This window comes from Miniopterus natalensis, chromosome 16, assembly GCF_054644295.1.
Source record: "Miniopterus natalensis isolate mMinNat1 chromosome 16, mMinNat1.hap1, whole genome shotgun sequence".
Classification (NCBI taxonomy): Eukaryota; Metazoa; Chordata; class Mammalia; order Chiroptera; family Miniopteridae; genus Miniopterus; species Miniopterus natalensis.
This window is the reverse complement of record NC_142096.1, coordinates 20,678,646-20,692,246: the sequence shown is the minus strand read 5'-3', so window position 1 is coordinate 20,692,246 and position 13,601 is coordinate 20,678,646. Positions and strand designations below refer to the sequence as shown.

General features: G+C 41.2%; 1 protein-coding gene across 1 annotated transcript in view; it reads right to left on the bottom strand.

The window, feature by feature from the left end:
- Positions 1 to 13,254, bottom strand: part of RAB2A (RAB2A, member RAS oncogene family) — a 61,726-nt gene extending 48,472 nt beyond the window's left edge. Inside the window, 1 exon segment of the mRNA XM_087825394.1 lies at positions 12,902 to 13,254. Coding sequence (XP_087681520.1) covers positions 12,902 to 12,947 — 46 coding nt within the window. The 5' untranslated portion in view covers positions 12,948 to 13,254.
- Positions 13,255 to 13,601: the final 347 nt, after the last annotated feature.

Below are 13,601 nucleotides of genomic sequence, written 5' to 3'. Positions count from 1 at the left end.
TGTAAAAAGATTTTTCCATTAGGTAAAATTAGGATGACCCTATATCCTGGGTTTGCAAGAGGAGGCTCAGTTACTCCTGTTGTTCTGATAAAGTATGGATCAGCTTGGAAGATATAAAATTATGTGGTTTCCCTAGAACACTAACTCTTAAAGTATGGTCCTCAGACTAGCAACACCAGCATCATCTGGAAACTTGTTAGAACGAAAATTATTAGCCCCATCCCAGACTTACTGAATCACCAACTTAGCGGTGGAGCCCCCCAATCTGTGGTTTACCAAGCTCTCCAGGAGATTCTGATGTGCAGTACATTTGAGAACCACCACCCTAGATACAACCAACTGAAAATGCTAGTTTCAGTGTCCAATCCTCTTCAGTTTAGTTTTCCAGCTACAACCAATCTGAAGCTACTACATGCTTAGTATAACAGATAAGTAACTGAAAATGCTGAAGATATGTTTTACCACAGCACAGATTAAGTTCAAAACATGATTATCTTGGTTTCCACTTAGTATCTCTGGCAATCATCCAGCTTAAAATAGGTAGACTACATGCTATCTGCCAAATACTCAAAGAACCACTTCAATATGGACTTTTCTTTTTTATTTTATCTATGGAGTCCTATAATCAAGTTTATGCTAATGTACTCTTGTCTTATTTAAAATATCTGCATGGCCTTTGACAATATGAAGGTGAAAATATGCTCCCTCTTCATATGTAATCTTATCTGACCATAACACGTAACAGTAAGCCTATGAAATCAGTAAAGTGGGAATAACAACCTTATTTTAAAGATGAAGAAACTGAGGTTTAAGTGATATGCCTCAAGTGAATAAAGAGGCAGAATTGAAACTCAAAATTGGTTTTTTTGATTCTAAATCATATTTTCCATTATACCACCCAACCTCCTCAATTTGTTCTTCTCAGATACTTATTACTATTTGCAACCAATACCTCTCCTAACTAAAAAGAATGTTGTCACACTTTCTCGGTATTAGTAGCAATACTAAAGAGGCAGAAGGAATAGTCATAAGCTAAATGACTCTGACAGGACAGAAATTTAATGAAGAAAGAAGGTTTGAAAAAATGAATACTATTTCTTTGACAATGACTTTATCCCAAACAATAATGTTCCAGTTAATATCAGGTATATTAATACACTTTAATCTGACCATTTTCCTAATTCTTTCACAAACAAAGATGCCAATTAAGAAGTGTACACCTCAGAATACATTTGAATGAAGTAGCTCAAAGAGGATATTTTTTCAGAATGCTATGGAAGGAAGGTATTTGAATGTAATGTACAATATAATCATTGTGCAATAAATTTACTGTACATGATGTCTTAGTAGTATGTTATGATACAAATGGGTATTCAAGTTAAGGCTGTAAGCAAAAAGAACTATTTCATGCAGTTGCCAGATTAAACTAATAAGAGACCAAGAAGTACATGCTAATAGTAACTAAATCAAACTGTTAAACTCCCAAACATACACTAAGCATCAGTCAACATAATTAATACTGAGATTAGTCTGCTGAATATAAGTACATGAAATATATACCAAGCTCAAAATTAAATATCCTAATATTTTTTAATGGAAGGTGATTTGGCAGTATTTATCAAAATGTAAAATGTAAATCCTAGTTGACCCACAAATTTTACTTGTAAGTCCTAGTTGACCACAAATGCACAAGAATGTTTACCACAGAACTGTGTATAATATTCATCAACAGGTGTGGTGGACATTTGCTGTTTCTGGCAATCTAGCATTAGAGAACCGTTCTTTGAGCTCCCTGGAAGCTAAGGCATATACATATGACCTAGGCTGAGCCAATCAAATGCTCTTGTCTATAATATAGAAACTTGAAGGAGTGTTCCATTATCAGGGACCATATCAAGAGAGACTCCATGGTGGCTACAGTGGAGATGAGAGACCACAGGCACATGCCCAGCATCTTCCTCAGAAGGCCATACTTACAACAGGAATTTGGCTGTGCCTTATGCCTTCCTTGGTTTTACCATTTTTAAGTTCGATAATACTGCCTTCCTATCAATTCTGTGGAGCTTCTAATCTTTCCAATAAAATTGTATGCTTAATTTAGCCACAGTACGTTTCTACTGTTTGGAACCACAGACCAGGACTAACAGAATCAGGAACTGATTAAACTATGGTTCAGTTGTGCAGGTGTTTAAAAACAATGAGATAGATTTATATGTGATATGTTAATACACCCAAGATTCACCCTTAAGTGAAAAAAAGGCATAGGACAAACATTTTTAATTGTATAATCCTATTGGTGGGATTGGGACACACACTCACATAGAACATTTCTGCAAGGATACACAAACCATTGTTTACCATATTTCTGTAAGTGGTAGAGAATTTAATTTTCATTTGTTACCACAAGCACTTCTCACTTTCACCATTTTATTTACATATACAGTATTTATTATTTACATACACACACACACACACACACACGGATCTATTTTAGGTTTAAGCAATACTTTTAGGGCCTCATCCAACAACCTCCATAGCGATGTGGTATTTAAATAACTAGCAAAACTTCTAGTGTGTCCAAAAATAGTTATACTAAATGTTGGTGTGATAAGAAAATTATAAGGAAGCCTGCAAGTAAAATAATGAGTTGTGAAATAAAAGACTCTGATTTCCTATTTAAACTCCTAAAAGCCACAAAAGGACCAGTAGAACTTTTTATTAACAAGACTTACTCATAACTAAGGCTGAAATTCACATATTCACACTCAAATACAACCTGATTTTTCCATTTCTAAGGTAAATTCTTCAAGAAAGGAAACATTAAGCCAGAAAGGATGGGAGAAAAAAGGCCAAGAAAGAAAAAAAGATTAAATGGTAGAAAGGGCTCATTAATTTATGTCAGAAAAGTGTGTTAAGGGTAGAAATTGATCCTGTTTAGAGACGGGGAATAAGGCTATTTCTTTGAAGTTATCCAGACGATAAAAACCCAATTCTCTACGCCACACAATGCTCTTTACAGTAGGGTCCCAAGGCCCCTTTAGTCTTAAGCCCCCACAAAATCCTGACAAAAACCCTATACTTCCACTCTATGTACAACATCGCTGGTATAAGGTCATCCAACCTTTTTGGTGAAATGAAAGACTGTGAACAACTCAGCTCAATTTTCTGTTTTCCACAGATAACAAATATAAAAAACAGGAGCAAAAGCTCAAACTGATTCTATAGGATTATTAAGTGGGAAATTATTCAAACAAATGAGACCATGTCTGATAATGTCACACCTGATTTTTCATTTGTAAAGTGGGGTGAATAAGATCACTACGAGAACATATATGGAAGTCAGAGCATAGTATTCAGCATACAGTAGGTACTCAATAAATATTTACCAAAAATCTGAATATGTTCTGAGCCATTCAGTCCAGTTACAATTAATCCTTTCCATGTTCCTTTGCTACTTTGCACATATCTCTGTTACGTTATCTTGTAATTACTGTAGCAGACTGGTCTTTCCCTTTTGGGTAGAAAAGTCTTCTTCATTTTTCTAACTCCAGCACAGGGACTGCCCACACAGTACCTTAAACTTCTTTAAAAAGAAAAATAATCCACCATGGCCCGTGTGGCTCAGTTGGTTGGAGCATTGTCCCACGCACAGAAGGATCTTGGGTTTGATTCCTGGTCAGGGTACATACCTAGGTTGTGGGGTTGATCCCAGTCCAGGCGTGTTTGGGAGGCAACCAATCGATGTTTCTCACATTGATGTTTCTCCCCCCCCCTAAAAAAAAGTCAACAAAAACATATCCTCAGGTGAGGATTAAAAAAAAAGAGGAAAAAAAATCCAATCCAATCCTCTACTCTTTGCATAAATGCCATCATCCAAGCTCTAATACGTATCAATCATACCACTGCTAGAATAGCTCCAGTAACAAACCAAGTCACCACTTAACAAGCCCTTTCCATTTCATAGGGAGTCCAAATCTCTCTCTCTTTTACTCATGGTCCTAGTTCTGTTGGTGAAAAGCTACAAAAGGCTGTTTAAGCCCTCTTTTATATGATAGTCACCTAAGTATTTGAAGGTCATTATTATATTCCCCTTTAAGTTTTCTCTTTTCTAGGGTAAAATATTTCAATTATTTCAACTGTTCCTAATATGTCATGGTTGATAGAGCTTTCCTTTCATATACCACCATGACTGGTCTCCTGAGCACAGACTCCAATGTGTAGGTGTCCCTCTGAAACAAGAGTTTTCATAACTGACTTATAGTTGAGTCCTGACAAGAGTAGAACTATTACCTGCCTTGGCTGTACATTATACTTTTACTTACCTAGTAGCACATTGATTCCTTTGTTACTTTTATCACTTTGTGACCTTTATCACTCATGTGGCTCATATTGAACCATGTCATGTAAAACTTTAAGTTTTTAGAGAATGGGCTGCTATTTAACCAGCTGACCTCCATCTTGTATTTGTATGGTTGTTTTTAAAAGTAAATATTGGGTCCTGCCCAGTGTGGTTCAGCTGGCTGGAGTGTTGTCCTGTATACTGAAAGGTCACAGCTTTGATTCCCAGTCAGGGCACATACCCAGGTTGCAGGTTCGATCCCCAGTGTACAAGAGGCAACGATGTTTCTCTCACATCGATGTTTCTCTCTCTCCCTCTCCCTTTCTCTCTCTAAAATCAATAGAAACATAGCCTTGGGTGAGGATCTAAAAAAAAAGTACATGCTAGGCAAATATGAACCAAAAGTTAAAATTCAAAAGTAGTATCAAACACCCAAATACCAAAAACTATACTATAAAATATGTAAAAAGTGGAAGGTAACTCAATGACAAAAGAACCAACTCTTCACCAAGATGTAAAGACCTGAGTTCATATACTCCTTACAAATGAGGACTCAAATTTACTGGGGGGAAATTTTTTAATCTGACAGAACTACCAAAAAACCCCAACCCATTACCATAATAGGATATATTAACATCTAGCCCCAAAACTCAAGACTATTAATATAGAAGACATGACCCACACAAATATCAAGTCTAATCTAATGGACATGTATGGAACCCTGCACGTACGCAAGTATACACTTTTCAAGCATACATGGAATATGTACAAACACCAACCAAGTACTCAGCTACAAAATTAGCCCCAAACACTGAAGAACCGCACTACACATAGTCTATGTTCTCTTACCTAAGTGACATAAAGTCAGAAATCAATAATGAAAACATTGTTTAAAAAAAAAAAAAGAAGAAGAAAATGCTTAAAACCCAAACCAAACATTCCTAATTATCTCAAGGGTTGAATGGGAAGCTATGAGAAGAAAACAAAGATTTCAGAGTGGCCAGTTCCTCAAGATTTGTTTACACGGTTTTTCTGGGATTCCCATGAGCACCCTTTAAATTATTATTAAAACCTCTTTTTGTGGTTGCTGTCTGTGAAGTAGCGACTCTCTCAGCCTCACTGCTTCACTAATAAACTCTTTCACTTAAAAACAAAACAAAACAAAACAAAACAAAACAAAAACAACAAAAAACTTCTCTTTGTGAGCTAGTTGGAGTACGTTTCTGTTCCTTGTAATAAAATGGGTTCTTCCTAGAACAAATTCCTGGATTCTTTCTATTTTTATTTTTTATCCCACAGTCTTTCTAAATCATTAGTGGACTTGGATGGTCATAGAGACTAAATAAAGCAAGGCTGCATATATATACCTGGAATAAAATGAATCTTGATAAACAATTTTGAATCTTGTTTAAAATATGCTGATAAACTAAGGAACTTCCCACAAAACATCTAGATGCAAACAAATATGCTACGTACAAGAAAGCACCAACATAAGCTAGGAAACAGAGTCAAGGATAGCAGATTCCTCAAAGTATCAGCTGGCCCCAAATGAGCAAGCTAAGCAGAAATGGTGGGGGGGGAGTGGAAATCAACATAGGAGGACACATGGAGGGCAAAAGAAATAATTTTTGCTTTGAACAGCATCACTCTACAGCACTGGTCAAGCATCAGTTAGTTTTTCAAATGCATATGGAGAAAGTATAAAAACATTCAAAGCAGCAAGATAAAAAGTAAAGATGAAGATTAACTATCTTACGACAGTGTCACACAAATTTATCTCATGCTCCATTCCATTTTAGTGATGAGGACCTCAGATCAGAGAGACTCCAGAGGTTGCTCAAGCTCACACAGCTGCTAAGGAACAGAAAAAGGACTTCATCCTTGTCCGATACAGGATTTGAGGGAATCAAGATATGATATGGAAGAGACAGCATGGACTTTGGAGTCAGAAAGGCCTGGGCTCAAATTCCAGCTTAGTAAGTTACGAGCTACGTGATGTGTTTAGTCTCCCTTTCCTCACTGGTAAAATGCCACCTTCCTCATGGATAGTACTGTTCAGGTTCAATGAGCTGGACCATTAGGAAAGGCCACATATGTAGCAGAAAATATACCAGCTGCATTTACATTCTTCACTACATTACACTACATTAAGACCCATTATCAGTTATAATTAAGTACATGAATGCATATACTTTTTAAAAAAACACACCAGATAATATAATTAGGGTAAATGAGCAAGGTTTTCTGTTTGCACTGCTCAGTGCTAAATACAGGGACCACTTCTAAAAGGTGTACACATGGCCCTAGCCAGATATCTCAGTGGTTAGAGTGTTGTCCTGATACGCCAAGGTTATGGGTTCAATCCCCGGTCAGGGTACATACAACAATCAACCAAAGAATGCATAAATAAGTGGAACACCAAATCAATGTTTCTCTCTCTCTCTCAAATCAATCAATAAACGTTAACACTTAAAAAAACACACAAAAATACCTAAAAGGTGTACACAACAGACATTGTCAAGTATTAATGTTGCTTCTGAACTTCAACTCACTGTTTCTATCTTAGGTTTCTCCCTATGCCTCTGTGGTTGGCAGAACAATGCCCCACCCCCCATCACTACCACCACACAAAGATATACATGCCCCACTCCCCAGAACCTGTGAATATGCTGCCTTAGGAGGCAAAGGGGACTTTGCAGATGTGATTAAGATTATAGACTTTGAGCTCGGCCGGGCGTGGCTCAGTGGCTGAGCATCAACCAGGATTCAGGAGATCGGGGTTCGATTCCTGGTCAGGGCACCTGCCCGGGTTGCGGGCTTGATCTCCAGTCAGGGGTGTGTAGGAGGCAGCCGATCAATGACAACTCTCTCATCATTGATGTTTCTATGTCTCTCTCTCTCTTCCCACCCCAAAATCAATAAAGATATATTAAAAAAAAAAGATTACAGACTTTGAGATGATATTATCCTGAAGTATCCAGGCAAACCCAATTTAATAAGGAGTCTAAAGCAGAAAACCTTCTGCAGCTTCAGTCAGAGAGATGGGATGAGTCAGAAAGATCTGACACTAGAAAGACTTGATTCCTTATTGTTGGCTTTGAAGACGGAGAAAGGAAGTTAGATGCCAAGGAACGTGGGTATATGGGTGGACTCTAGAAGGTGGGAACAGCCCTCAGACGACAGACAGAAGGAAAAGGAAGATCTTAGCCCTAGAGCTTCAAGGAACTATATTCTACCGACATGGTGAATGATCACCGACCCTCTCCACAAGGGAACCCAGCCCTGCTAAAAGCCTGACATTAGCCCAATGAGACACATGTCAGACTTCTGACATGTACATGAACTTATGGAGAACTTCAGAACTGTAAGATGTATTGTCTGAGCTGCTAAGGATGTTAGCAACACAAAACTAATACACTCTTTCTCTCATTTGCATTAAAAAACTGTGCTTTAAAAAAATATATGAGTGCCCTCAATCGTTCTTGAGCAGGGGAAATAAACTGACCAGTGCATGTAGCCTACCCAGCAGAGGCTGCCTAGCACATATTCACAGCTTTCTTAAGTATTAACTCTGTGCCAGGAATAGTCTTGCTTTCAAGAATTTTACTGCAGCATGCATCAATCAATTTTTTTCCTTTCCCCCTCAGATTTGACCAGAAACAGTTGTTAACTATACCTGAAAATGGGAATATTTTGAAGAGAAAACTGGGAGAAACTTAAAGAGCTACATCACATCATAGCTACGAAAAGTAAAAACTAACAATAGGTAGGGGTAAGAGGAGGGAAAAAATAAGTAAATAATTTGTCCCATATGACATAGCTCAGCTTCATCTAAAAATAGTAACTTCATACACCTGTTGAAGGATTAAAAAATAAAAAGCTTTTGATATTATGTGTGAAGCATAAAAAGTATAGAGAATTCCTCATAAGAATCTACGACATAGACATAGTGCCAAAAGCTAATGTGATACAGAATTCTATATAAATTCAGCCTGGACATATCTTAGGCATGGCTTAAAATCCCAGAAAGCAGAAAATCTGGCAATAAAAAGAAAAAGTCAATTTTAGAAAAATAGGCAAGCAAAAACGGCCCAAGACTGACCAGTAGAGGAGAATGTCATAGCATTACTACTATGAACAACACTTTTAAAAAATATAGATGTCCAGGACTCCCTGCAGATCTACTAAAACAGCATCTCCAAGGGTGAGACCCAAGTCATTTGAGTTAACAAACACTGTAGAAATTTAAGGGGGATGAGTACGTATATATGATAGCAGAGGGACTTGAGCATCTTTTTGCCAAGTGTCCTTTACTTACAGGTGAAGGATAACAGCTAGAATGTATTTAAAATCTTGCAAATAAATAAGGCTGATGGAATCAAATGGGAAAGTTTCATGTAAAAAATGAAAAGTTAGAAAGGGAGGCAAGGGAGGTCAGGATGTGGCTGCATCTTTGTAGCAAAGGACACAGCCTCGCAGGCTGAGGATGAGCAGAGAATAACACAATGGAGCAAGCACAGGTGGGCCAGAGTGAGAGGGAAAATCAGCTGAGCTGGCAAAATTAGGATCTGCTCAAATAAAACAGCAAAATTAGTGGTGATTGGAAGAGGGGGAGAGCTGGCAAGGTAAAACATGGCGGGGGTGCAGCAAGGACAATAAAGGAGAAAATTAATTTCATGTTGGAGCAGAAGCAGGAATGGAATGGGGATAAAAAGGGCAAGAGCACTGAGAAAGCTGAGATGAGTAGGCAGGGTCACTAGTAAAGTGAAGGAAGAAAAAAAGAATGAGAACACAGTCAAAGCCTCTATGGTTCAATATAAAGTCTCAGGAGCCATATAAATATTAGGGGAAGCAAGTAGCAAATAAACTGGTTAGGAGAGAAAGAAAAGGAAAAGGTTGGTCAAAAATCTTGAAAGACTACAAATAACATGCATAATGCAAAAACTTAAGTATAACAGAAGTATATTGCCTAAATATTTAATGATGTTAAAAGGTATGTTTCTGACATGTTTTAGCTCTTTCATTCAATAAAACTACCACATTTAAAAACAAGCTAAACAACATAGTTTAGACATGCATAAACAATACAACTACGAAGGAAGGGAAGGGTTAATACAGACCTCAGGCTAGAAGCAGCCTGGGAGAGAAGGGGAGCTACGTGATAGGATCTGTATTTCTTTAGCATGGGTGTTTGATGTAGTGCTATTCTTCAAAACTATTAAATTATGAATACATATCTAAAATATTCATATTTCATAAAGAAACTAATGGAATTCTTCTACCTCTGAATTCCCCAGTTTTTCTTTTTTAAAAATTATTTAGGGAGAGAGGGAGGGGGGCGGAGGGGGAGAGAGAGAGAGAAATATCAATTTGTTGTTCCACTTATTTATGCATTCATTGGTTGATTCCTGTCCGTGCCCTGACCAGAGATCAAACCCGCAACCTTAGCATGTCCAGACGCAACCAGGGGAGCAATGAGCAGTGACAGCTCATCCTGGGCTAACCCCCTAAACCTTTCCCAAGGCCCCCGTTTTCTCTGACTCTCGAATGAGCTGACAGCACCGTGGCTCTCCTTTCCAACAACTTTTCTAGAGAGCCAAAGCAGCCCCACCTAGTCCTCTCCTGTTGCTTCTCCTATCCTAGGCCCTTCCTTGTTTCACTGTCCCCAGCTTTAATAAACATACTCTCAAAATTAAAAACAAATAAAATCACATACAAAAATCTCTTCTGTGAAAGACGGATTTCTGAAAAGGAAAATGAGCATGGTAGTTTCACTTGTGTCCTCATTTTATCTCACTACTGAGAGTAGGAAAAGCTAATGGCTGTTTTACAGGCAAAGGAAAGTGAGAAACAGGCAAAGCAGTGATTTCCTTCATTCTAAGATGTGTATTTTTCACACTACGACTTTAAAAAAAATCAAGATGGATCTCACACTACTAATTTAATATCATCTTCTGTGGGGAGGGCCACATCTTACAACTATGAGTATACTTTGAATTAAGGAAGTATGGTAAAGCATTTCCACCAAAGTCAACAGTAAGAAAGTGGCAGAATCAGGCTAAAAAAATTCTGCTGTGAAGTTATTAATGTATATTAATAGGAACACAGTGGCCTGTTTGGCTATTCTTTCATTAATTTAATTAAATGTATAGGGTCTACCTTCTACTAAGCTCTTACTGAAATACAGAACCATACAAAACAAGTAGTACATAATCAAATATAGATGCCTACAGAGTATCTATAAAACATTCTGGGATTAATATCAGAAAGATGAATGACATCTCAACCTTTCGTCTAAGATCATATATTAAACTGATAGAACAGCTATCTACACTTGAGGACAATATATTAAATAGACTTTTGCAGCAGGGAGATGGGATAGGAGCTTCTTCCACTTCAGGCATCAACCCAGTATCGGCAGTACTTCCGGAAAGGTGCACCCCGAGGGAGTGTGGGGGGGGAGTATTAGGAAGATGATACAAAGTGAGATACATCCAGATAAAGAGTAGTCACTTTCAGCCAGCATACTAGGAAAAGTCTGACATATCAAAAGAGCTTAATATACGTTGACCCTGAGAGCATTATGGAAGACCAAAGTTAGGATTTGAAAGACTAATAGAATTTCCGTAGAGAAGGCACTCCGAGCAGATGGAGCAACAGGGATCAGAAAAAAAGCCACTGGGCCACTGGCAGAAGCAAGGCAGGGAATAATGTTAACAAGGCTAAAATATGGAGTTCCTTCAAGGTCAAACAAAACAATGTGGGCAGAGGAATAGTCTCCTAACAGCCATGTTTCAGGACGATTAATCTGACTGCAAACTATACGGGCTGAACTTGTGTGGGGAGAAAGTACTGAAGTCTAGAGTCCATTGTCAAATATTCAGTGCCTGACCTAGGTAACAACAGCAATAGCAAGAAAGGGGGCTGTGTTTGAATGAGAACAAAATCCAAAGAGAACAGCACCAACATGTTAACATTTGCAGCCCCAGTACTCCCAACACACCGCCCTTCCCATAGTAGATGCTCAATAAATAAGCAGAGAGAAGGCAAGTTGCAAAGGCTAATTTGAATCTTCACTACTGCTAAATGTCCACAATCACTTTTCTCTCTACTTTTCAAAACCATTCATATCACAGTGAAGGTGAAGTCCCTCTCCAGTCTTGGTTTTACCGTCTAAATCAAAATTTGCCAGTAGGCTTTAGAATCTCATTTCCTTTTCCTTCCTTTTCCTAAAAATGCCACAGCATTTTTAAAAGTATATAAGTTTGCTATTAAACATTTGCAAACCACGGCTTTACCTGGGATTTTCTGTAGGAAATCATCCAATTTCCACACAGACTCACACCAAAAAAGCCTAGCTGAAAAATCACATTATGGCAGAAAGTTTTTCTTTTAGGCAGCAATCAACATGCTTCTAGCGTTACTTACTGAATCTGCTACATCACTAGTGCAATCACAAGCTGCATCTTACATTTCCAAAGTTGTGTAAAGCGTCCAAAATTGTGCAAGAGTCATCAGTGAAATCAGACTCTGGTATATTAATAGTTATAACACCTAAGGAAGCCTGTTTTATTATTAGATTCCAAATAATACCAAAATCACAGGTATTAAGAAATATTTTACACGTCTGCTTACTTATCAGTGAAATATACTCCGATGTTATTTTAAGTGAGAATAACTGAATTTCTTTCTGCTTCAGACAAACATCAGGTCACTTGAAAATCGGCAGTTGTGACCCAGATATGATATACTGAAAAAAATCAGTGTCCCCAACACACACATACACACACACACCCAGAGCACTGAAGGCCTTGCATTACTATCAAATAACCCCAGTTTACACGTGGCAAAAGTCTATAGAACTATTTCACGTTTTAATGACCTCGAAAGGGATTCCTCAGCCGTCAAGTAATGGGACGTGATTTATTATGACTCGGAAATTGAAGGTGTTAGAAAAGAAAAACAATAGTTTTTTTATATTTGTGGACCCTGAAAAAAACAAAACAAAAAACACCCATTTTTTTTTAAAGGTCCTCTCTCCCCCTCAGCTGGCTGTCCCACACCAGGCAGCGCTTTGCCCAGGCCTAGGCAGATGCATGTAGGTCAGAGAAGGTGGGACTGTTTAGGAATCCCGAGACCTTCCTCCCATCCATCACCTTCTGCTCTCCTGGGCCTCCCCCTTTTCTTTCTCGGGGGCGGCGAAGAGGCCCCAAAGTGAGAAGCCCCGGCGAGGGATTGCGATCCTGTGAGCCGGGCCCTGCCGGCCCTGGGCTGCACGCCCCTCCGGTCCCACACTTCCCAGACCCAGCACCGTAATCGGCCGCCGCGGCCCCAGCTGCAGGGCCAGCCGGGCGGGGGCCGGGGACCGGCGGCCAGGCCGCGGCCGCTCGCAGTGCCCACGTCACCAGCTCTTGCACTGCGGAAATGGAGCGGCCCGGCCCGGCCCGGCCCGGAGGGAGGCGCCGCGCGGCGTCGGCGCCGGCGCCCGGGCCAGACCCCGTTCGCTCCTCAGCCCGGGCGTGCAGGCGGCCGACACCTGCCCAGGCGGCCCGGGGCCCTCACCTGTGTCGCCGATGATGATGTACTTGAAGAGATACGCGTACGCCATGGCCGCGGCCGCTCGGTGCCAGGGCACACGGCTCCTCCCGCTGCTGCTCCTCCTCCTCCTCCTCCGCGCCCCTCACCCTGCAGCCGCCGGGCCTCCACACGCCAGGCCCCGCCCGCCGCAACCTCCGCCTGTCGCTGTCAGCAGCAGCGAGCGAGGAGCTAAGAGGAAGCCGGACGCACTGACACCGCGGAGCCAAGGGAGACAGCGCCCGGCCCAGCCCAGTCGAACAATAACAGCTGCCGTGGCGCCTCCGCCCCGCCTCCGCGCCGACCCGGAAGGGCTTCGGCCGCCGTCGCGGGAGGAAAGGGGAGGAGCCCGACGCCGGCTGCGCCAGTTTGCCGGAGGCCCGCCCCGCCAGCGCCCGCCCCGCCGGGGCCCGGCCCAGCGCCGAGCCGGCCGCGCCCGGTCCGTCCCGAGCCGGCCGAGGCGGCGCGCCGGTTCGTTCCCGCGCGTTTGAGCGGGCGACTCGGGCGGCCCGGAGAAGCTGGCGGAGCCGAGGGGAGGGCGCGGCGGCCGCCGCCGCCCGCGGGGCGCGGGTCACGTGGTGGGGGGGTCGCGTTCGGGCCCCGCCCCGGTCTCGCGGAGAGGGGTTTGCACGCGCGGGAGCCCCGGGAGGTGGGCGGGCGGGCGACGGGCTTTCAGAATGTGGAGACC